The sequence below is a fragment of the Canis lupus genome, chromosome 28 (genome assembly GCF_048164855.1).
Source record: "Canis lupus baileyi chromosome 28, mCanLup2.hap1, whole genome shotgun sequence".
NCBI lineage: Eukaryota > Metazoa > Chordata > Mammalia > Carnivora > Canidae > Canis > Canis lupus.
The window spans coordinates 2,904,732-2,928,668 of record NC_132865.1 but is presented as its reverse complement, the minus strand read 5'-3'; the positions used below and the strand labels follow the sequence as shown (position 1 = coordinate 2,928,668).

The 23,937-nt window shown below is 43.4% G+C and overlaps 1 protein-coding gene across 6 annotated transcripts in view; it reads right to left on the bottom strand.

Annotated features, from left to right (window-relative positions):
* Positions 1-332: 332 nt before the first annotated feature.
* CDH17 (cadherin 17) overlaps positions 333-23,937 on the bottom strand; it is a 63,058-nt gene continuing 39,453 nt past the window's right edge. For all 6 annotated transcript variants that reach the window (XM_072803905.1, XM_072803900.1, XM_072803901.1 and 3 more), the window contains 6 exons: positions 15,831-16,075; positions 12,889-13,019; positions 8,563-8,802; positions 4,049-4,165; positions 3,800-3,913; positions 333-1,427 (listed from right to left, as the gene is read on the bottom strand). In XM_072803905.1, the coding sequence (XP_072660006.1) occupies positions 1,327-1,427; positions 3,800-3,913; positions 4,049-4,165; positions 8,563-8,802; positions 12,889-13,019; positions 15,831-16,075 (948 nt within the window). In that variant the 3' untranslated portion in view covers positions 333-1,326. The remainder of the gene's footprint in view (positions 1,428-3,799; positions 3,914-4,048; positions 4,166-8,562; positions 8,803-12,888; positions 13,020-15,830; positions 16,076-23,937) is intronic.

Genomic DNA, 23,937 nt, shown 5'->3' with positions numbered 1-23,937 from the left:
TAAAAATGCTTCCAAATGTCTAAGGTTCTCTTATTTAAAATATCTGTCTTGAGCCCAACCCATGGTCCTGAAAGCAGTGAAATTTTATTTCATTGCAGACTCCGCCTTACAGACCAGTTCTACATGGGATGTAATTCTGACCAATGGTAAGTAACTATTGTTACCCATATCTTTGGTCAACAAATGCAAAGAACCAGGAAGCAGAGTCGAAGACCCCAAGAAACCTTAAACCACAGGCAACACTTATTCTTGATTTTTGTCACTACTTCTTTCATGCATTATTTTCTTTCACTGTTAAATATACAGAAAGTGAAATAAGTCAATCGGAGAAAGACAATGGTCATATAGTTTTACTCATATGTGGAACATAATAGTACAGAGGACCATAAGGGAAGGGAGGAAAAATTGAATGGGAAGAAATCAGAGAGGGAGACAAACCATGAGAGACTCTTAACTCTGGGAGACAAAATGAAGGTTTGCTGAAGGGGAGGTAGGTGGGGGGATGGGGTAATTGAGTGATGGACATTAAGGAGGGCACTGGGTGATGAGCACTGGATAGTATTAGCAACTGATTAATTACTGAACACTACATCTGAAACTGATGATATGTTGGCTAATTGAATTTAAATTAAAAAAATACACATAAGGAAAACATGTGCAGAACATACTCATGGTAGGTAGAACCTGCTCAGTGGGTGGTTTCTGCACCAAGATTGATGAAAGTGGGCCTGTGTGGCCTGCAGTAGGCTTGTGCCATTCCCAAGTGGAAGACTCTCAAATGAAGAGCAATATGAGCCACCATGAGCTGAAGAAGGCTAATAGCACAAAAGAGTTTCTGTTCACACTAAAGGACAGGCTTCTATTTTATTTTTTTCCTGAGACTTCATTGTGTTCTTTTCTCCAATACATGTTTTAAAATTAGTGCAATACCAAATGAGACATGAGGAAGGAGACACAGGATGGAATCAGAGTTATTATAAATGGCATCCAGGAAGCTCTGTGGTAGATGACTGATATATCTTGATAAGGAGAAAATGAACAGAATATTTCATAAGCCCATCTTTCCCTAGAGGGGAAAAACACACACATTTTTTGTTTTGGATAAATAGCTAAAGCTTTTGCAGAGGGGAAAGAGTCATGGGAAAATGAAAATGTCTCTATGTCTATAACACAAAAAATATCAAAGTAATAAAATATTAAAGGGCAAGAGGGTATATCTGTAAAAAATCATGGTACATGTTGGATAAAAAAGTAAAATTATGGGATTAAATGGTTGCGTTACTGAAATAGCACTTGGTACATAAACTCAAGCATTCCTTTTCAAATTCAGTTTCTCAGAGGCTGGGCTTCACATGCCTGAGCAATTTCGACATTATCTTTGCCTTCATTCTTCTTTATTCGAATAAACACAACTGCTAAAATTATACCTAAAAGAGAAAACTCAGGGTCAGGGAGATGGAATCTTATAATGTATTATCACATTCGTTTATAAAGCAGTATTCTGGTAGGAAAAAATGACTCATGTGACTTCATTTCTTTTTGTGGTTCAACAAAGTTTTGTTGTCCTGGTGAATAAGGGATTCTAGGCATTGGCTTTCTTGGATTCGTAAGCTTATCATTTATCTTGTTGTTGGTAAGTGTGTGTCAAGTCCCAAACCATATCTAAGCTGGTGGCTGGGTCTTTACCAAGGAATATAGGACATAATGCATGCTGAAGACTAAATGTGTAAGCATCTGATAGAGTTCCTGACATTTGGACGTATTCAATAAATGTCTATTCCAGTCCTTCCTCTTCTCTAGAGGAAATAGCCAGATCAGAACAACTAGAAAGCTGTCCTCTGACCTGTTCACCTACCTAAAGTTTAGATGTGTCCACACCAGATACCACATTTCCTTTGGTGCCTTCCTCATGGCTCTAGCTCTAGTAGACTCCCTAACCTTTCTGGTTTCTCTTATCTCTGAACTCCTGCAAAATTACCTTGTGCGTTTTAGCTCTAATTGTGTACTATAAACCAAAGACCGATGTGGAAAAAGGGAGTTGTTTTAAGGAAATCGATCTGGCTGTAATTTATGGGAGGATTCGTGGCAAAAAAGATCGGATGCTCAAAGACTGATTAAGCAGCCGGGGTGGCCCAGCAGTTTAGCGCCGCCTTCAGCCCAGGGCGTCATCCTGGAGACGGGAATCGAATCCCACATCGGGCTCCCGGCATGGAACCTGCTTCTCCCTCTGCCTGTGTCTCTGCCTCTCTCTCTCTCTCTCTCTCTCTCTCTCTCTCTCATGAATAAATAAAAATGTTTAAAAAAAGAAAAAGAATCTTGCCCCAATGGGTGCCTGGATGGCTCAAATGGTTAAGCATCTGTTTTTGGCTCAGGTCATAATATCCAGGTCCTGGGATCGAGTCCAACATCAAGCTACACATTGAGCTCCACATCAGGCTCCTGGCTCAGCAAGGAGTCTGCTTCTTCCTCTTTGTCTGCCCCTCCCCCCCGATCTTGCTCTTTCTCTGTCTCTCTCTATCTCTTTCTCTCATCTTGCATGAATCTCAACCTTATTTTGAAAAAAGTAAGGGTATAAAACTATAAGATTCTGTTACTTCTATCTAGATATCACCAAATTTACCCAATTTTTATCGTGTGGCAAAATTGTGGGATTAAATGGCCATGGAAGAAAACTGCTATTTGGTGCATAAATTCAAAAATCCTTTCAAGATGGGAGGGCGAATAGAGTGAGAAAAGGCAAAGAGGCAGAAGGGAGGTTGGTAAGTGAGTGAAAACTCAATAGGACAACTCAATTAGTATAAAAGGTGTGTACCAGCAAGTGGTCAGGGAGAAAAGAGATCTCCGTGCACATGTGAAGATGGGTAATGGCTATGTGACAAAGGTCCTTTTCTGTTGTGATAATGAGGAATTTGGAAGGAGTGGTATAAGGAAATGAGATCCCTTTTAGACCTGTGAATCAGAGTCCAGTGTGACAGACTGAGTCATGGCCGAAAAGACCAAATGCCAAGAGAACAATTAAGAATTCTTAGAAGAATCCCAGCCCTCCTTGTCAAAGAGAAAGGACGTGAGGTGGTGTAAACCCCTTAGTCAGGTGGATCTGACTTGATGAAGGATCTATCTCTAATATTTAACTTATGGTGAGGACAGCAGTTGAAAGAAGACAATTACCACAGCAAGCGCTGAGCTTTCCACAAAAAAGAAGATGGCTACACGTGGGGACTCTGCTGTGTAGCCTGGTCAGGGGTGAAGGCACTATAAGGCCTGTGATAAGATCAAATTGTTCTGGGGTAATAAAGAATCAGAGTCTAGAGTCATGAAAATATGCAAAGGAAAGTTCAGCAACGTTCCAGGTGTATGAGCATCTCCACCGGAAGACTGATTGTCCCTGTTCCAACGATGGTAGACTAACCTGTAAGCTCCGTGAGTGCGGGATCTGTGTGTCTTGCCCATCACTGTGTCCCCATATCGAGCATAGTGCCCGGCACGTAGCAGGGCACAGCTACTGCACTTCTTTCTCCTTCATCACAAAACCTTGGTAACTAGGCCCAAAGTATAACAATGTATGCTTTAAAGCCTCTTGTGTTATATTTCCCTACTAACCAACAAGGCAACGATAAGTAAAGGCTGGTACGAAGGCAGCAGCTCTCAACTAGGAGAGATAGTTTGCTAATGATCTATCTTCCTGGCTATTGAGGAGTTGCCAGCGAGCAGCCACCAGCCCAGCCCTGAAGAGAGATCCTGAGGTAAGGGTTTCAAAGGTCCAGAGCGGGAACCCTCGAATCTGAGAAATTATACTCACCAATAACCAAAAAGGTGGTCAGAAGTATACCAACTGCCATGCCCACAGTGGGCATCCCCGACTGGTGACCGGCTGGCCGGAAACAACTTCCTTCCACACACTTGCAGAAAGTAACTGAAAAGCAGAACCGTATTCGGTAAAATATATTTTCAAGAAAACCGTTGCAGAATTCCTTATCAAAGACAAGAATTCTCTCAAACTACCTATGGTGACAGACATATTCCAAGTTGCCTGTGGGAAAATACCTACCTGGTAACGAGACTGTTCCCTTCAATTCTGGTTCACCGCCATCACTGATGTGGATTGGGACGCTGTAAACTCTCTCCTCAAAGTTCGTGTGCTTGGTGGAGAGTTTGGCATGAGATCCTGTCAGGATAGGGGAAAAAAATGAATGACATGAAAACACGACCTCAGAACCATATATCAGTAAGAATAAGGCTCGTCTTAGTATATACTAAGGTTGACCAAGAAATGATTATGAGTTAAACTTTCCAAAGCATCACCACTCTTCATGTACCTTCCATAGTGTCAAAGAGGATGCCAAAGCATCCTGAGATTTCCTGATGGTGATTTCTCTGTAGAATGAACACTACTGAATATAGCTGGTAATCATTATTCCCTATAGCTATGTCCTATAAAGTTAAACTGAATTAATACCGAATCAGAAAGAGAAAAACTATTTGAAGAAATAATTGCTAATTGTTTTTCCAAATTTGATGAAAACTCTAAATCCTCAGATCCCAGAAGATTAGTAAAGCCCAGGAAAAAGAAAAGCAAACAAAACTACATTAAGGCACATAATAATCAAAATGCTTAAAACTATTGGAAAAAAATATCTTAAAAGCATCCAAAAGGGGAAAAATATGTTACATTTAAGGGAACAAAGAACAACGCAATCCGGAACACGGTAGAAAAAATATCTTTAAAGTACTGAGAGACCAAAGTCCCCACAAATTTAAAAGTATTCCAGTCAAATGCTCTCTGGTCACTACGAAATTAAGTTAGAAATCAATAATCAGAAAGCGGTGGGAAATCCCCATATACTTGGGCACTATATAATACACTTCAAAATAACCCATGGGTCACAGGAGAAATGTAAAGGGAAATTAGAAAGTATTTGGAACTGAATGAAAATGAAAACACACATCAAACCAACATGACACCGAGAGAGAAATTTATTGCACCAAATGTCTGTGCTAACAAACCAAAAATTTCCAAATTAATTGCCTCAACTTCCACCTTAATAAAAATGGAACAAGAAGAACAAATTAAATACAACATAAGAAGAATGAGGGAAACAATAAAGATCTGAGCTTTGAAACACAAAACCAAAAAATTGAGAAAAGTCTATGAAATAAAAGCTGGTTCTTTGAGAATATCAAAATTAATAACCTCTAGCCAGGCTGATCAGGGAAAAAGAGATAATTTTTCAATATCAGAATGAGGTGATGATATCACTACATATTCTGTAGATATTAAGAGAATAATAAAATAATAAGGTAAATAACTGTGCCAATAAATTAGACAAATCAAATGAAATAGACAAATTATTTAAAAGATACAAACTAACAAGTTCAATCAACAAGAAATCTATAACTTAAATAGCCCTGTATCTACTAAATAAATTAAATTTTTAATTAAAACTTCCTATAAAGACAGCTCTGGGTCCAGATGGCTTCACTGGTGAATTCTACCAAACTTTAAGAGAGAAATAAAAAACAATTTTACACAAAGCTTTTCAGATAATTGAAGAAATAGAATACTTCCTAACTCAGATTATGAGGCCAGCATTACTCTGATACCAAAACCAGACAAAGCCATTAAAAGGAAAAGAAAAATATAAACCAATAGGCTCAAGAATGTAGATGGAGAAATCCTTAAAATTTTAGCAAAGCAAATTCAACAATATATAAGAATATTAATATTTCACCACCAACTAAGCATTGCAAAAAAGGCATGTGAGAATTTTGGTATCCGTCCCTAGTTAGCAAAAAAAAACAAACGCCTCTCTGCAAGTTAGCAATAGAAGATAAATGCCTCGATCTGATAAAGGACATGTACAAAAACCTAGAGCAAACTTCATACTTAATGGTCGAAGACTGAATGCTTTCCCCCCATATTAGGGACACTACTTTCATTCAACACTCTACTGATAGTTTCAGCCAGTAATAAAACAAGATAAAGAAATAAAAGGCATCCAGTTTGGAAAAGATATTAAAGTGATACTATTCACAGACAACAGGATTGCCCATGGAGAAAATCTATGGAGTCATTAAAAAAGGAAGAGAGAGCACAGCAAAGTGAGGTCAGCAGTGTCATAGGATATAAGATCGATACACAAAAACCATCAATTATATTCCCTTATCCTGGAATTACTTAAAGATTAAATTTTTAAATACCACTTAAAATAGCATCAAATATATAAGATGCTTAGGGGAAAATCTGCAAAAACTACACCCTGAAAATTAAAACACTGCTCAGAGAAATTAAGGAAGACCTAAATAAATGGATATATATCATCTTCATGGTTTACAAGATTCCATTTTTTGGTTAAGATGTCAATTCTTTCCCAAATGCAGGTAGAGATTCATATGATCCCAAATCACAATCCCCATAGACTTTTTTGGTACAAATGGATAAGCTACAGTCTAAAATTTAGATAGAATGCAAAAGACCTAGAATAGATGAAAAAAAAATCTTGAAAAAGAACACAGTTGGGAAAATTACATTACCTGATTTTAAGTTTTATTCTAGTGCAACAGTCATCAAAACAGTGTAAAAGTCTATAAAGGTAGGCAGATGAATGAGATGGAAAAGTCTAGAAATGGATCCATATACATGTGGTCACTTGATCTTTGACAAAGCTGCCAAGACAATTCAATGTGAAAAGGATATTTCCACTGTATAGTGTCAGAACAATTAAATGGTCTTATTAAATATGATGAAACTTGACCTCAACCACATACTACATGCAAAACTTAACTTGAGGGGCACCTGGGTGGCTCAGTCGGTTAAGCATCAGCTCTTGATTTCCATTCAGGTCACCATCTCAGGGTCGTGAGATCCAATCCCACAGCAGGCTCCACACTCAGAGGGGAGTCTGCTTGAGATTCCCTCTCTCCCTCTCTCTCGGCCCCTCCCACTGCATGCTCTCTCTCTCTCTTTCTAAAAACAATAAATAAGTAAACTTTTTTTAAAAAATTAACTTGAGAATGGATCATGGAGCTAAATGTAAAAGCTAAAACATAAAACCTTTGTTGGGGGGGAATTAGAAAATTTTAGCAACCTTGGGTTTGGCAAAAATTTCTTAAATATCACAACAAAAAAAAGTCACAAATTACAAAAATTCTAAAAATTGATAAACCAGATGCCATCAAAAACCTTTCAATTCGTTCTTCAAAAGACAATGTTACAAAATGAAAATGGAAGCCATGGTCTATGACAAAATTTCTGTAAACATACCTGACAAAGAATTTGTACCTAGACTATAGAAAGAATGCTAGGAGTCAACAGTGAAAGCCAGTAGCCAGATTTTTCAGATGGGCACAGAAGTTGATCAGACACTTCACCATTGAAGTCACACGGATGGCAAATAAGCACATGGAAAGATGCTCAACACCGGTAGTCTTTAGGGGAAACATAAATCAAAACCATAATGAAATGCTGAAATGCCACTGCACTCCCACTAGAATGGCTAAAATTAAAAAAAAAAAAAAAAGACTAAGTGTAACAAGAGATGGGGAGCATGTTGAGCAACTAGGCCTCTCATGCGCCAGTGGGAATGTAAAATGTCACGACCTGGAAGACAGTTTGCCATTTTCTTAAAAAGTTAACCACGTGGCTACCATTGGATCCAGCCATTCCACTGCTAGGTATTCAATCAAGAAAAACGAAAGCAAAAGTCTTGCTCACAAATGCTCATAGCAGTCTTACTTGTAACAGCAAAAACTGGAAGCGACCTACACGACAATCAGTATGTGAAAAGCTAACAGACCGTCAGAGCGGCTGATCACGGAATACTCCTCGGTAATAACCAGGAATGAGGTATTGAGATGCACAAAAACGTGGATAAACCCCAAAATAAATATGCTAGGTGAAAGTAGCCAGACAAAGAAGGGTACACACTGTATTACTGTATTTAGATAGGACTCTTGAAAATGCAAACTGATCTATAGGGACAGGAGGCAGATCGGTGGTTACCTGGGGATGGGGGACGGAGGATGGGCAGGGTGGGGTGACAAACGGGATTTGCAACTGGAGTGTGAGAAATCTTGGAGGCCACTGAAACTGTTCTTGTCCCTCTTGTGCTGATGGCTTCAATGATGCCTACATTTATCAATCTTTATAAAATTGTACACTTTAAATATCTGCTGTCTATTGTATGACAGTTGTATTTTAATGGGGCTTGTTTTTTTTTTAAAAAAAAAAACATTATGAAATCCATTTCTCAGCTACCATTGGAAATTTTGCAAATGCTGTCTACATTGTTCGATTATCCAATCGTCTGACGTGTACTAAGGGGGATGCCGTGTGGTCATCTTTCCTCCCTCCAAAGCCCAGGGCTTTCTCCCCTCTGAAGAGCTCTTCTCTACAAGTTTTCAAAGCACGAACTTCCTGCCTGCAGCCCGGGAGCCCTGCGTTGATGCTGCGAGCACACCACGGCCCATAAAATCTCACTGTAACCTCTCATCGGCCAGGGTTTGTTCTATGTCCTTGGACAACTCACAGTTTTTTGTTTTTGTTTTTGTTTTTTGACAACTCACCGTTGATTCGCTTAACTTCCCAGTCATTTTCTAAGACTTTGCTGCCAAGAGAAAATGTAAACCGTGGACCCCGAAAAAACTGCTGATCGTCATCAGTGGCCTCAAAAATGACACTTCCAGGTGCTTGGAGGGGGTGGCACAGAAACAAGTGTGGGTGGTCCGTGGCTAGCCGAGGGGGGTTATCGTTCACATCGGACAGGGCCAGGTGGAAAGTGGCTACAGAGCTCAGGGAGGAGCCACCTAAGGAAGTGAGGGATTGAAACATGGTATCAGCGTTCTCATTTTCCTCTTAACGTGAAATAGATACTTCCTTGTCTTAAAAAAAAAAAAAAAAAATATATATATATATATACACAAACACACACAAAATAAATATTTATATATATACACAGACACATAAGGTAGTAGAAAGATAATAAGCTTTTAGAATCAGACTTGTTTTCACTTCCTGGTTAAAAAGTCTTAGTGATAACAATAATAATTAAGATTTACACACTAATTTTTTTAAATTTAAATTCAAGTTAGTTAACATATGGTGTAGTATTGGTTTCAGGAGTAGAATCTAGTGATCTATCACTTACGTCTAACACCCAGTGCTCATCCCAACAAGGGCCCTTCTTCATACCCATCACCCATCTAGCCCATCCCCACCACGTCTCCTCCAGCAACCCTCAGTTTGCTTCCTATAGTTAAGAGTCTCTGATGGTTTACCTCCCTCTCTGTTTTTATCTTATTCTGTTTTTCTCTCCCTTCCTCTATGTTCACGTGTTTTGCTTCTAAAATTCCACATATGAGTGAAGTCTCATGCGTCTCTGACTGACTTATTTCATTTAGCATAATACCCTCTAGTTCCATCCACCTCGTTGCAAATGGCAAGATTTCACTCCTTCTGATGGCTGAGGAATATTCCATTGTATATATATGTACACACCTCATCTTCTTTATTCATTCTTCTGTGGTGGACATCCGGGCCCTTTCCATAATTTGGTTACTGTTGATAGCGCTGCTATAAACATCAGGGCGCATGTGTCCCTCTGAATCAGCATTTTCATGTCCTTTGGGTAAAGACCCAGTAGTACAATTGCTGGGTTGTAGAAAAGTTCTATTCTTAACTTTTCAAGGACCTTCCATACTGTTTTCCAGAGTGGCTGCACCAGTTTGCAACCCCACTGACCCTGCAGAAAGATTCCCCTTTCTCAGCATCTTTGCCAACACCTGTCTCCTGTGTTGTTAAGTGTAGCCATTCTGACAGGTGTGAGGTGACATCTCATTGTGGTTTTGAGCTGTATTTCCCTGATGATGAGTGACGTGGAGCATCTTCTCATGTGTCTGTTGGCCAGTGTATGTCTTCTTTGGAAGAATGTCTGTTCATGTCTTCTGCCCATTTCTTAATTGGGTTATTTATTTTTTGGGTGCATGCGTTCCTTTGAATCAGCATTTGTGTATCCTTTGGATAAACACCTAGTAGGGCGGGGATCCCTGGGTGGCTCAGCGGCTTAGCACCTGCCTGCTGCTCAGGGTGTGATCCTGGAGTCCTGGGATTGAGTCCCACATCGGGCTCCCTGCATGGAGCCTGCTTCTCCCTCTGCTTCTCTCTCTCTCTCTCTCTCTCTCTCTCTGTGTCTCATGAATAAATAAATAAAATCTTAAAAAAAAATACCTACTAGGGCAATTGCAATTGATTTTGATGAGTTCCTCAAAGATTCTGGATCCTAGCCCTTTATCTGATATGTCATTTGCAACTATCTTCTCCCATTCCGTATGTTGCCTTTTTGTTTTGTTTATTGTTTCCTTTGCTGTGCAGAAGCTTTTATCTTGATGAAGTCCCACGAGTTCATTTTTGCTTTTGTTTTCCTTGCCTCCAATGATGTGTCTGGTAAGAAGTTGCTGGTGAGAAGATTCATTCTTCTGCACGTGGCTGTCCAATTTTCCCAACACTATTTATTAAAGAGACTGTGTCTTATCCAGTGGATAGTCTTTCCTGCTTTGTCGAAGATGAGTTGATCACAGAGTTGAGGGCCCATTTCTGGGTTCTCTGTTCTGTTCCATTGACCTATGTGCCAGGACCATACTGTCTGGATGATCACAGCTTTATAATACAGCTTGAAATCTGGGATTGTGATGCCTGCAGGTTTGTTTTTCCTTCTCAACATTCCTTTGGCCATTTACAGTCTATCCTGGTTCCATACAGATTTGGGGATTGTTTGTTCCAGTTTTGTGAAAAATGCTGGTGTTATTTTGATCGGGATTGCACTGAATGTGCAAATTGCTTTGGGTGTCCATTACCTCAAAACAACTCTGATCTGTGTCTACTGGTGACAAGACTGATGTTCAGAGAAGCCGGGTGGCTTGTTCAAGGTCACGCAGCAGTAGAGAGGCTTCCACCCCAGGAAGTCTGACTCTAGAGCCCACAACTTCTCCTCAACACTGACCTAGGCATGTTGGTTAAGTGTCCTACACCTCATTTCTTCCACTGTGAAACACGTGACTCTGTGAGGCTCCCACATGTGATGTTCGTTGAAAATAGCAAAGGGCTTCACAAGCATCATTTACTCCGGGTGGAGCAGTGAAAGCTGTGGAGTCTGTACCCTTCATATTCGGAAGCCGTGTGATTCTGAGCAAGTAGCTTAACTTCTCAGTGCCTTGATTTCCTCGTCCATAAAATCTGGTCAATAACAGCACCTACCCACAGTGTTGTATGAGGACTAAGTTATTATACTAGGTGCTAAAATCGGGGCTGCCAACGCAATGCAAACACTGACTCCTCTCACCCTCCCCGACATCAGTCACAGGTACCAGTTCCACAGTGTCCCATCCCATCTTGCTTCAAATCCAGTGAACCTGGTCTTCTCGCTTTGCTTTTCAACTGTCTGCTAGGGCCCTGACCCCACACAACCAGAGGAGGAACAGGCATGTGCTCTCGAAGTCGTTCCATCCATCTGCATCATTTCAGAGCTGACAAAAGGCACAGGACTTCGAATCCTGGTTTTGATTCATGGAACTTCATGGAACTTCAAAAACGTGAGAGGTCCCTGGGACACATCCCAAGCGGCACGAAGGCTCAGCCAGGAACTGCCTACTGATTATCCCAAGCTTTTAAGTCAAGAGTTCAATGTATACAGTGTGGTAGTGGAATGTGCTCCTCTGGAGACAAGCAAGGGAGACAAGGCGTATCCGCTTGGGCACAATTGTTCCAAATTGGGGACACACTTCGGCATTTCTACCCTCATTGGCTTAACTCGACTGGGGCACTTTTGTTTTTCTTAATCCTTTCGCATGCAGGGACTATTTTGATGATTCCCATGCATTGGAATGGTCCCCAGTCCTCCCAATCTTGGGCCTCCCATTTGGAAGTTCATTTTTTTGGTTGAGAACGTATTCATGTAGTCCTAATTTGTTCCGTTCTCATTTTTTGGTAAACCAGGCAGATACATTTACTGTTTAATTAGAGGCTTCAACTGGCATAAGAGCAACAGAATTTCTACGCTAAGTTGGAAATTTTCATTTAAACGCAAAGAAACGTAATGTTGGAAATGCCAGCTTTATCACTGGTAAGCATACTATTCCTATCAGTGTATGTTTATTTTAATTTTTTAAGTTCCCTGGAACTCCACCTTCAAAGTCGGTGTGGGGATATATATCATCACAACCAGATTAAATGGGATGCAAAGATTATACAGGATGATTCAAACATCTTGGCTTGTCTATAAAAGAAATCTTTCCTTTCAAAAGCTCACCCAGTTTCAGCAAAACTGAGACACCCGGGCTGGGGGAGATGGGCGGGGGGGACACCCAAACATTGTGAATCAGAATCTCCAGAGATGAACTCCTCGTATCTTACTGAACAAGCTCCCAAGTGATTCTGGCGTAAGTTGAGAACATGGTATAAAATGTTTTCTGGATCAGACCCGAGCCATTGCAATTTAAGGCTGAAGGAGCAAGTAAGGGTCTGGGTCAACAGGGCCGTGGTTTGGCCCTGCTCTCAGGAGAAACCCACAACCACTTTGGAGGAAGGGGAGGTAGTTCAGTGGGGACAAGGAACCTTCCCAGAAGCCGTAGCACCTACGGGGAAACAAGAGTGAGCAGCAGCAGCACCCCCCAGCCCAGCCGGCCTGCAGGTGTGCCCCCACCTGAGAGGCGCCAGTGGGTCCCACCCTGCACAAAACCAGGGAGGTATGAGCACCTCCCTCCACTGTCGTACTCTTATCATCCTCCTGCTATTAGGTATTATGACAATTGGACCCCGTAAAGTTTCCCACCCACCTCACCTTCCCTCCCGTCTCCATCGATGCATCCCCTAATAATATGTTCCTTTTTTTTCCTCACCTACTTCAGTTGCCACCACTTGCACCCGATACACACTTTCGGCTTCCCTGTCCATCGGAGCCATGGTAAAGATCTCGCCAGTGACGGGGTCAATTTTAAGCCAACCTCTCTTGTTGTTTTTCAGGGAATAACTTCAGAAAGTGAAAAGAGCAAAAGAAAACTCACATTACTCTGTGTGAAAGCGTGAAGACAGTTTAAGATCGTTGTGCTGTTGACATCAGCCTTATCCCTTGCGTATCACTCGCCATATATTTAAGGGATCATTATTTAGTATTAGTAATGCTTTACTTGCATACCATCTATCTTCAAAAGGATTTGCTCACCCTTACAGAGTTGGAGTTAGATTCGTTTCATTAGGGAAGGTATAGTCGCAAACTCCAGAGGAAAAAGGTTAGACTTTTCTGGAAATCAAAGGATTCCCATTAACACCACCTGGAAGCATCTTTTAAAACTGATAAGCGGACCACTCCCTCTAAGAAAACTTGAACCCCCAGGGGTGGGGATGTTAGGTGAGGGGGTGGATACTCCGACCCGCTGGTGGCACCGTGAATTGCTCATTCTACAAACACCTATTGAGTGCTTAGCAAATATTAAGCAGTAGAACAAGAGAGGAGATTACAGGAAAGGGAAAAAAAAAAAAAAAAGATGGGGCTCTCCATGACGGAGATGGACACAGAAAGAGATCATCCCAATAAACTGTGGTAAATACCATGAGAGGGGCCCTGGGGTGTCCAAGAGAAGTCTTTGTGAAGCAGGAGATGTCTAACTAAGGCCAGAAAAAGGATGCTTCAAGCAGAAGCAGTTGCATGAGCTGATGCAGAAAGGCCCGGGAAGAGCCTGGGGGTGTGGGGCAGTCGGGCACGCCAGCCCTGTGGGATCAACGTGGGAAGCAGTGGATGGCAAAAGATGAAGCCAGGGAGGTGGAAAGAGTCAGAGCACCAGAAGCAATGGGCAGTGGACAGGACAATGCTGCTAAGCAGGAAGGTGATCCAGCCACATGTGTGTTTTCAACGGAACTCATTGGTAGGTGTGTGAGCAATGAATCCGAGACAAGCCTAGAACCACAACAGGTGCGGCCCTTTGGGAAGCAGCACAACGTGGCCATAAGGATGTCCACATCTTCAGACCAAAGAATACCACCTCTGGAAATCTTCCCCGGATAAAAACAATTTAATTGAAGTTAGAAAAGCATGACATTCATACATATATTCAAAGTATCTTATTTAATAAGAATATATATACTGGAAACAACCTACATGTCTAGAAGCAAGAGAATGACTAAAAAAGTCAGAATATGTTCATCAAATTAAATTTTTTCATGATAGTAGTATGCTCTCATATGCCAAGCCCTGCAGGCTGGCTGTACGGGTGATGAAGAAGAGATCCTGTCCTTGGGGTCTCATTCTGAGTAAGATGGGAACTCTTTGGAGGGTTTTCAGAGGAGTCCCATGATCTGATCTACTTTTTTAAAAGACCACTGAGTGCCAACAGATCATGAGCTTGCAGAGCTGAAAGAAAAAGAATGAACTCAGACCAAAAACTTTCCATTCATCCTTACTTCTTACCCGACATACTACTAGCACCAGAACTATTGATTTATTATTTCTTATTCTTGAAGCGCTCTTTTTACTTGTCTTCTTATAGGACGCTCTCTGTCTTCCTCCTCATCTCCCTGATTCCAATTTAGTAGTATTTATGTTACACATTTTCCTTGATCCATGGAGTTTTCTTTTTTTTTTTTCCCATGGAGTTTTCTTACATGATTTTGTTTTCCTCACCCATAAACTCAAATTTTTATTCACTCACCTTTGACTGATGTTCTTCATAGCATTCTCATGAAGAAGGCAGAAGCTTTTGTTAAACAGCGAATGGTTGTAATGATCAACATTCTGTGCCCTATCATAACTTGTGACTGATGTATATATACAGTAGCATCTACGCTCAACCACACAGGGTAGCCCCCGCTGTTCTTTCTCTCTTAACGTTTGTCTTTATGGAACACAGAGAGTGAAACAGTAGGTGGCAACCTGACAAAGGAAAAGGTCTCAGAGGTGATTCCAAGCGCCTGAAGGATGGCTCACTGGGGCGCAAGTCTCCCTTCCAATGTTTGGAGAAATTGAAGGAATTGTCATACGAAACCACATGCAATGGTTTAAGCCATGCTGAAATATTTGCTATGCCTCAGACAACAGTGCTAATGTGATAAAAGCAAGAGATCCGGACTCAAGGCCCATCTATGTGCTTACTGACTATACATAACCTTAAGAAGTTATAGATATTGATACAGATACGGCTATATACACATACTTACATATCTTGGGTAAATAATCATTGTGCATGTTTAAGGCAAATCTGTGGAGATCTTACTGCACTGGGGAATAAAAGTGATTGAGAATTGCAAAGACGGAAAGATTTGCACATTTTGTTTAATCCCTTCAGCCTGAGCACCAGCCTCTCCACAGGTGGGCTCTAGAAGGAGTTTTGTCGCCCCAGACCTGCTGTCTGGAGAGCCAGGGAATGTAGGCACTCTACATCCAGAAGATTCCCTTAACCCTATCAGGTGGGTGAGTCTGTCCAGTTGGCCTTTTGCTTCATTCTCTCTGTCTAGAAAGAACTTCAGTCCACCTCTGGACCCCAACTCCTGAACTCACCGGCTCTCACAACTCACCAGTTGGGACTGGTGGTGAGTGGGCTGGAATGGAAGCTGACCTGCTTCCCACTTAGCTGAGCCTGGGTTCTCACTGATGTCCCCAGGGTACTGACAACAGTTGGAACCAAGGTCAAGTTCACCGTGTACCCCGGATACAGCTTCAACCCCGGGCTGCTTTCTTAAGGGAGAGCCCTGGAGTCAGACCAGCTTCTTTATCCCTCCCAGCCCCTCTCCCTCCCCACTGGCCGTGGTCCCAGCACAGCAGGGCCTGCCCAGCACTGCTCTCCTTTACCTTATATCCAGATTTTCCGGATCCTTGGCAGTCACGTTGCCTACTTTAGTGCCTATAGCCACATCTTCTCGGACTTTTGCTTGGTATATGTTCTGAGTAAATTGGGGTGCTTCATTAACATTGGTCACAATAAGCTTGAATGTAGCAGAAGAGCTGCTGTTATAATTTACACCATGCACCAGAGGCTCAGGATTTTCCGCTTGGAACACAAGATTATGAACGGCTACTGTTTCGAAATCAAGAGGCTGTGTGGGGAGGGGGAAAAGAGGAAAAATTAATTTGGGGAATGATTAGTTCCCTCAAAAGATTCATTCCCAATAGTCTCTTTAAAACGTTCTTACAGGGGCACCTGGGTGGTTCAGTCAGTTAAGCGTTTGACTCTTGATTTCAGCCCAGATCATGATCTCAGGGTTGTGAGGTGGAGCCCCGTGTTGGGTGTGGAGCCTGCCTAAGATTCTTTCTCTCCTTCTCCCTCTACCCCTTGCCTCTACTCTCTCTCCCTCTCTAGAAATAGATAAATAAATAAATACTTTCTTATAGAGGAGCAGTTCCCAATTTGGTGTCAGCAAAAATCTACTTCTCAGGGTAACAGAGCCAAAGTCTTTGCTGCAGGTCTCAACAGAGCTTTTTTTTTTTTTTTTTTTTAATTTTTTTTTATTTATTTATGATAGTCACAGAGAGAGAGAGAGAGAGGCACAGGCAGAGGGAGAAGCAGGCTCCATGCACCGGGAGCCCGATGTGGGATTCGATCCCGGGTCTACCAGGATCGCGCCCTGGACCAAAGGCAGGCGCCAAACCGCTGCGCCACCCAGGGATCCCCTCAACAGAGCTTTTAATATGCTATATGTATTATATATCCTCTCCTAGAAGAGGAAATCAATGCAGCATCCCTTAAATTTATGTAACCCTGGGACACTTCATTCATTCAGTAGAAACTTACTGATTCTCTCAAGAAAATTCTCAGAAGACAGCTGGGGAAAGGATGGTAAAGAGATGTCTACACTGTATGGAGAATGATTTCCCAGGGACCTCAGGATCCAAATCCCAAAATAAAGGACTTATCCTCACAGAGAGGTTAGCAGAGAAAATTGAAAGATAGAGGAACTGCTCTTGTTCCAGACCATTCTAGACAGAGGCAGGAATCAAGAACCAAGAAACCGATTTGAGTGTACTAGGAGGAAGAATCTAACAGGGTTCTCCAAGACAGAAGGGGTGGTTTCAAAAAAAATAGTAAATTCCCAACTCTGGTAGCTTTCAAGAATAGGCTTAACCAACATGTGACAGAAAGGACTTACACAGCATTTCAGCAACTGCTCTTATGTGACTTTTAAGCTATCTCTCAAAGCACTGAGTCCATGATTCTACAAGGGGAGAGAAACTCTAATCCGAAAGGCCTGCTGAAGAGGACTAGCCCCTACAGTTGGGCTTCTCATCTGGGATTAAGAGGCTTCTGGGAATCTGTAAAGCCCTAGAAACCAAAATCTAAATATTTATATTATGTACACATGTGAGTTCTTTCCTAAGGAGAGCATACAGTCACAGTCCTGATGGTACCCAGGACCTCAAAAAGAGAGGAACCAAAGCAAAACCCAAAAGGTACGCTGCGGGTAATGGAAACTATCCTACTTGATTCACTCTCCCAGGCCTGGAAGACCCAGGACCTCGTGGGAAACTATCAGTCTTTTAACTTTAGTTTATATCAGTTTCTCATCAGTTAAATAAAAATGGTAACATCCATTCACAGAGAGAAAAACTCATGGAGGGCTTGACACACGATTGCATTAGCTTCCCTGCCATCTCCTAACATCTGAAAAAGTTCTTCCCCTCAGTCAGGAGTGGGCTCAATGCTCTCCTCTCTACATCCAGTCCCTACCTGCTATCCTCAAATGGACAAGCTCGACGTCCTCTATAATCTCTCAGTATCTGATGCAGGATTCTCATTGTTTGGTTACCTATTTTATTTATTTTTTATTTTTTTAATAAATTTATTTTTTATTGGTGTTCAATTTGCCAACATATAGAATAACACCCAGCGCTCATTCCATTAAGTGCCCCCGCCCAGTGCCGGTCACCCAGTCTGAGCATAAGCTCTCTGAGAGGAGAAATTGTGTTGTACTCATCTTTGCTTCCCCTCTCTTCCTTGGCACACGGTATCGATCATGGGTCAGTCAAGACATAGAGAGATGAGAAGGACTTGGTCCTTCCTGGGCCTGTGAAGGCCCCAGTACAAAAGAGTTTCTGGAGAAAATTCCCACTCTCCAGAAACCCCTCTCCTCCTTGCACACACAAACACACACATCACAATCCAATTTCTAGTTCAATAGAAAGTATGATAGAAAGGTTGTTCATATGGAAAAGAAAGAATTATGTATGAAGACTCACAGCCACTCAAGATTGAAAATAAGAAGCAACAGGATATAATATAAAGGATAAAGAAAAATTTTAAGCCAGATGAGATGTAAAAAAGAGGTTGTTCACAGACATAAGCACCCACTGTCTGCAGGCCATGGCCCCATGGTGACATTTGATCACCACCAAGCAGTCTGATCGGTCTCCCTGCCTGGGGATGGGATGCAAGCTGGAGCTTCTGACACTCAGAGACCCACTCCTAATCTCAGGGGGTGAAGGCAGGGACAGCAAACTGAGAAAGCCTGGTGGTTGGAACAGAACAGCAACAGCCCCCAGAGCAAGCCTGCAAAGTGGACCAAGGACACACTCTTTGTTCCTTGCTGGTCCAGCCAAGTGCAGGTTCAGGCAGGCAGCACCACTCTCCGTGTGCTCACCCATCCTCACACCAAAGAGGCCCTCAGTGGCCTCCCTGGCTTTCCCATCTCATCACTGCAGCCCCCAGAGGTTGGGGGGGATGAGTGGGGGTAAAGAAACAGGCTACTAGGTCTGCAGATGGGAGGCAGCCGGTGTTATCAAGATAGAATGCACGAGGCTGAGAGTAGAGATAGATGACTGTGCATCCAGCTAAGGAGCTGGAACTTCATCCTTGAGGAGCAGAGGGAGGCATTAGGCACAAGACTGACAAGGGCAGATTTGCGTTTTAGGAAAATAACTCTGGGAGCAGCCATGTGAGGGTGCCCGCACCGGACAGGGAGACGAGTTAGGAGAGGGTGTCAGTGGCCCTTAAACACATACTGACTGAATGGAAGAGCAAACGAGAAAGGAGCAGCCTGCCATTGATCAGAGTGCTTAACTTTCACACCAGAAAAAGCACTGACCCAGATCTTCCAGGGGGAAAAAAATCAGAAATGAAAGATGCTAAATTAGCAAATGATAATCAGCAAACCTTAATCGAGGACAAGCCTTATCAAACCCTGTGTATCGTCCTCCCTAACACGGGGCTGTGCCTGCAGAGCCAAGTCAAGAGACCTATCCTAGGCTCTTGGGATGGTCGTGGGTCCTGTCTGATGAAGCAGATTCATCAAATGAGCTGAAAAAACATGCTCAGGCCGCAGTTCCTTTTCACGCAACTGCTTGAAAGGTCAAACTCGGTGAGTTAGATTCAACCTGGAAGCAGAGATAAAGGTGCCGAGGGAGAGGAGTTGAGACGTGGGACATGTAACATTTTCACCGGTGATGGGAGAAAGAAGTCTGTGCGTTACTTTTCCAAATGACGCTTGAGCTAGTTAAAAATAGGTCCGGCACTGAGAATTCAAAAAGACCAGCATGATAGAGAAGGGACCACTTTTGCATTAAAAAAAAATAATAAAGCTGAAATGAAACCCTGGATTTCTAAAAGGGGATCCCAGGAGAATTATTGATAAGCCAGGCAGGACCCAAAGGAAGAGACTTCCTGCTCCGCACACTCTCTTGGCCCAAAGACTCTCATGTTTTACCACGAGAGACAGGCCAGAGCTTTGGGTGGCAGTGAATACTGAGGAGGAGAGCATTTCCAACACTTGCTTAATCCTCAGCATCACGCTGGTGCGTGAAATAATAGAAAATATATATGTTGCTCTCCACCCCTGGTTCCTGGTTCCTGACACTGAGCCCCTAAATCCTTTGGAATTTCCTGGGTGAGAGGAGAGCCTTTTGTTCTAATGAAGCAATTCTTGATGGGCTCCTGGGTGGTTTCAGGAGGGAGGCTGCTCCCCAGAAAGATCAAGCCATAATTAGAAGTTCAGCACTTCCGGCCCCACCCCCAACCTCCCAATCCTCCCAGGAAGAGGAGAGAGAGCTACAGATTGGGTTAATGATCAACCCTGTCTGGATGATCAAGCCTCCATAAAAATCCCACAAGTTCAGAGAGCTTCCAGGTCAGTGAACAGATCTGAAGTCTGGGAGAGTGAGTCACCCCAACTCAATGGGGCAGGAGCTCCTGCACCGGGCAACACTTCCAGAGCTGGCCCTGTGGCTCTTTTCGTCCGGCTGTCCACCTATATCCTTCATCATATCCGTGATACAATAAACTAGTAAATGAACGTTTCTCTGAGTTCCGTGAGCTGCGTTAGCAAGTGGTGGCACCCAAGGAGGGAGTCCCATGGAGCCAGTGTATGGCCCGCCGCTCCAGAGTACAGGTGACAACCTGCGGTCTGCAATTGGCTTCTGAAGTCAGGGCAGGCCAGAACTGAGCTAAATCCTAGGACTTCAGGCTGGCATCAAAGAGTCGCTCGGTGCGGAAAACGCACACCGGTAGGGTCTGAAGCGCTGTGTGGTGGGAGTAGGAGAGGGGAGGAGAGAAACAGGAGGCCTTCTCCATGTGGCCCAGCACATGTTGAAATGAGAGATTTCCAGGCCCTCTCCTGGAGAGGCTGAGTCAGCAGTGCCTGGTCTGCACCCCTGGACCCTTGTATCCAGCAGGTGTGGCCCCCACAGCAAGAGGGGAAAGCACATCTGCCCACACACAGAATCCTGGCTTCTGTCCAGGCTCCAATTAATCAGAATTAAAATAGTGCTGGGCACGTTCGAAGTTTGCTATGTGCTGGGTCCTGTGCTAAGGGCTGTATGTGTGTCTTCGCGTTTAATCCCCCAACATCGTTATCAAGATCGTGCCACCAATTCATCAATTTTTCCAGATGAGAGAACTGGGCCTTTGGGAGGTGACCCCACTTGGTGGCAACACCAGAACCTGAGAGGAGCCAGAGGCCCCTGGGGTCAAGTCCCCAGCTCTGCCATCCTAGTCCCCTAGTTCTGCTCGGCAGGGGTCAGGGTGGGCACCTAAGGAGAAGGGGTGCAGCCACGCTCTGTAAGGTGGAGCTGACTGCACTGGGCGGGAGGGCCTCCGAGGCCAACTGTGCCTGCGGTTAGCACGTTTGTAATTCAGACGAACAGCTGCTGATGGAGACGTGACTAAGAAACTTAGTTTCTGGATATGACACCCAAAGCACAGGCTGTAAAAGCAAGAGTACATCAGTGGGACTACATCACACTGGTAGGCTTGGCAGAGCAGGGAAAACCAGCAGCAGCATGAAAAGGCAAGAATGGGGGAAACTATTTTATAAACCATGTATCTGATGAGAGGTGATATGCATCCGATAAGAAGAAACTCCCGCGATTCACTAGCATAAAAAAAAAAAAAAATCACCCTTGGAGCCACAGTGACTCAGTCAGTTAGGCATCTGCCTTGGCTCAGGTCATGATCCTGGGGTCCTGATATAGGCCCTGGGTATCAGGCTCCCTGCTCAGCAGGGAGCCTCCTTCTCCCTTTCCCTTTCCCTTCTTCCTGACCCTGGTCTCTCTCACTCTCTCAAATAAATAAAATCTTAAAAATAATAATAACAACCTGATTTAGAACCAGGCAAAGTATTCAAATAGACATTTCTCCAAAGAAGACCCACAACTAGCCAACAGGTATAGGAAAAGATGCTCAACATCACTAATCATCAAGGAAATGCAAATCAAAACCACACCTGTCAGGACGGCCGTTATAAAATTTAAGAAAAGAAATAAGTGTTGGCGAGGAAGTGGAGAAACTGGAACGCTCACGCACTGCTGGGGGGAACGTAAAATGGTACAACGCCTATGGACAACAGCCTGGAGGTTCCTCAAAAACTTAAAACCAGAGCAACTGTATAAACCAGCAATCCACCCCTGGATATTTACCCCAGAGAACTGAACACAGGATATTTGCACTCCCATGATGATGCAGCATCATTCACGACAGCCAAGAGGGGATACGACCACGGCATCAATCGACGAATGAGCTAGGAAAACGTGGTATAGACACAACACGATGGAAAATTACGTAGCCTTTTAAAAGAGAAGAAAATCCTGTCATATGCTGCAGCATGGAAGAAACTTGAGGACATCAAGCTATGTGAAATAAGCCAGTCGCAGACGGACCGATAATGCGTGATTTCACTTCTTTGAGCTACCCGGAACAGTCGAATTGACAGGAATGGAAAGTAGAATGGTGGTCGCTGGGAGCTGCAGGATGGGGGAAACGGGGAGCTGCTGTTCAAGGAATGTAGAGTTTCACACATGCAAGCAGAAGGAGATCTAGGGAGGCTAAACGACAGTGTGCATACAGCTAAGGTACACTAGGAAACATAAGAGGATAGATTTCATGTTATGCGTGCTTTTTAAGAACTAGTTTTAAGCATTAAAAAATGATTAACACAATGGTTCAAAAGCAATGGTAGTCCCCTAGCAGCTTACAGGGGAGGGAGTTAGAAGCCCAAGTCATACACAAGTAACCACAGGATAGAGCCTAATTGATTGAAAACACTAGCAACAGTACAAATACATACACGCGTCATAGTAAATACAGACATCTAAGGGCAGTTGGTTAACGTTTGGCGTACCCTCAACAAGAATCTACACCTTAGGGTTAGTTATTTAAGAGATCTTACTCAGAGATCCACATTCCAGAAGCATCTAGAATTCCAGGTCTGTTCTGTCTCTATCTACCATTGCTTCTCTTCGGACCGTCAGACAAAGCCTCTCACTAGAATACTGTTATCACAGTGCCCGAGGGACAGAGAGCTAGGACTTCTTGGCCTAACGCACAAGTTGGATGATTGTTCTGTGCCTGGCAGACTGTTAATAACTGTACATAGTACAGAATTTAATTATTTATTCAGCCAACCAATATTTATCCGACTCTACCCTATGCCAGGCAGTATTCCACGCACTAGGAATACACCGACAAAACAAGAAGGATATAACAAAGACTGTGGTCAGGGGCCTGCTCGGTTGTAACGTACCTCCTCATGTCAAGGCTGTGTGCAAGGATACTCACAGCTCACTGCCACCCACTCACTAATCATTTGGGGTCATCTGCATCTCCCTAAAGGTGCCCATTAGCCACAAATGGGCAAACTAACGTACGTTGGCTCACAACAAGCCACCACGAGGAAATGCTGACACGTGGGAATCAGTCGTGCTGACATGGGCAGGTCTCTGTCTTCTCTTACAGGGCTAGAGAACTCTGGTCCTGGGAGAAACTGGGACCTGTCTGCCCCCACCCTCCGCTGGGAAAGAATCCAATGTGCTGCCTGGACCACCCATCGCCAACTCTGAAAACTGCCCTTTCCTTTATCCGATCCTTCTCCATGTGGACGTCCATGGACACGGCGTGGGGAGTCATCCCGACTCCTTTTCCTATGTCATATTGACACAGGATGCTAATGGTTCCAGTTGGTGCTCACGCGAACCTTGCTGCTGGATCCCCCAGAGGCCCTTTGTCTGAGGTAAAGTTCATGGTAATAATAATCGGATCAGAATCCCTACACTCTGCCCCCAGGGCCTGCTTTGGCGCTAGCACTTTTCTCCCCCTGCTTCTACCCATTTTCTGTGAAATTATTCTACTTTTGTCTTCCTCTTCAGCGTTCCTCGATTCTGGTCCAAAACTTTCCTCCTGAGCCTTTTTTGCAGCCTCTGGCACACCACAATGCAAACCGTCACCCATGCCTACAACCATGTAGGCATGCCTACAGACCCACTATTGCTGTAACTCTGACCCCTTTAATTCCAAACATATCGGATGACATTCCTATCGAGTCATCTGGTGAACCATTTACATGCTCTAAAGCATCGATGAGGCAGCCATGGGAAAAAAGGTCAAGATTTAGGTGAATACAGTGGGGGGGGGGATAAGAAGGTTGGGGGGTAAGAGTAGATTGAGGGAGGGATGGGGAGATCCTGCACAAAGAAGCAG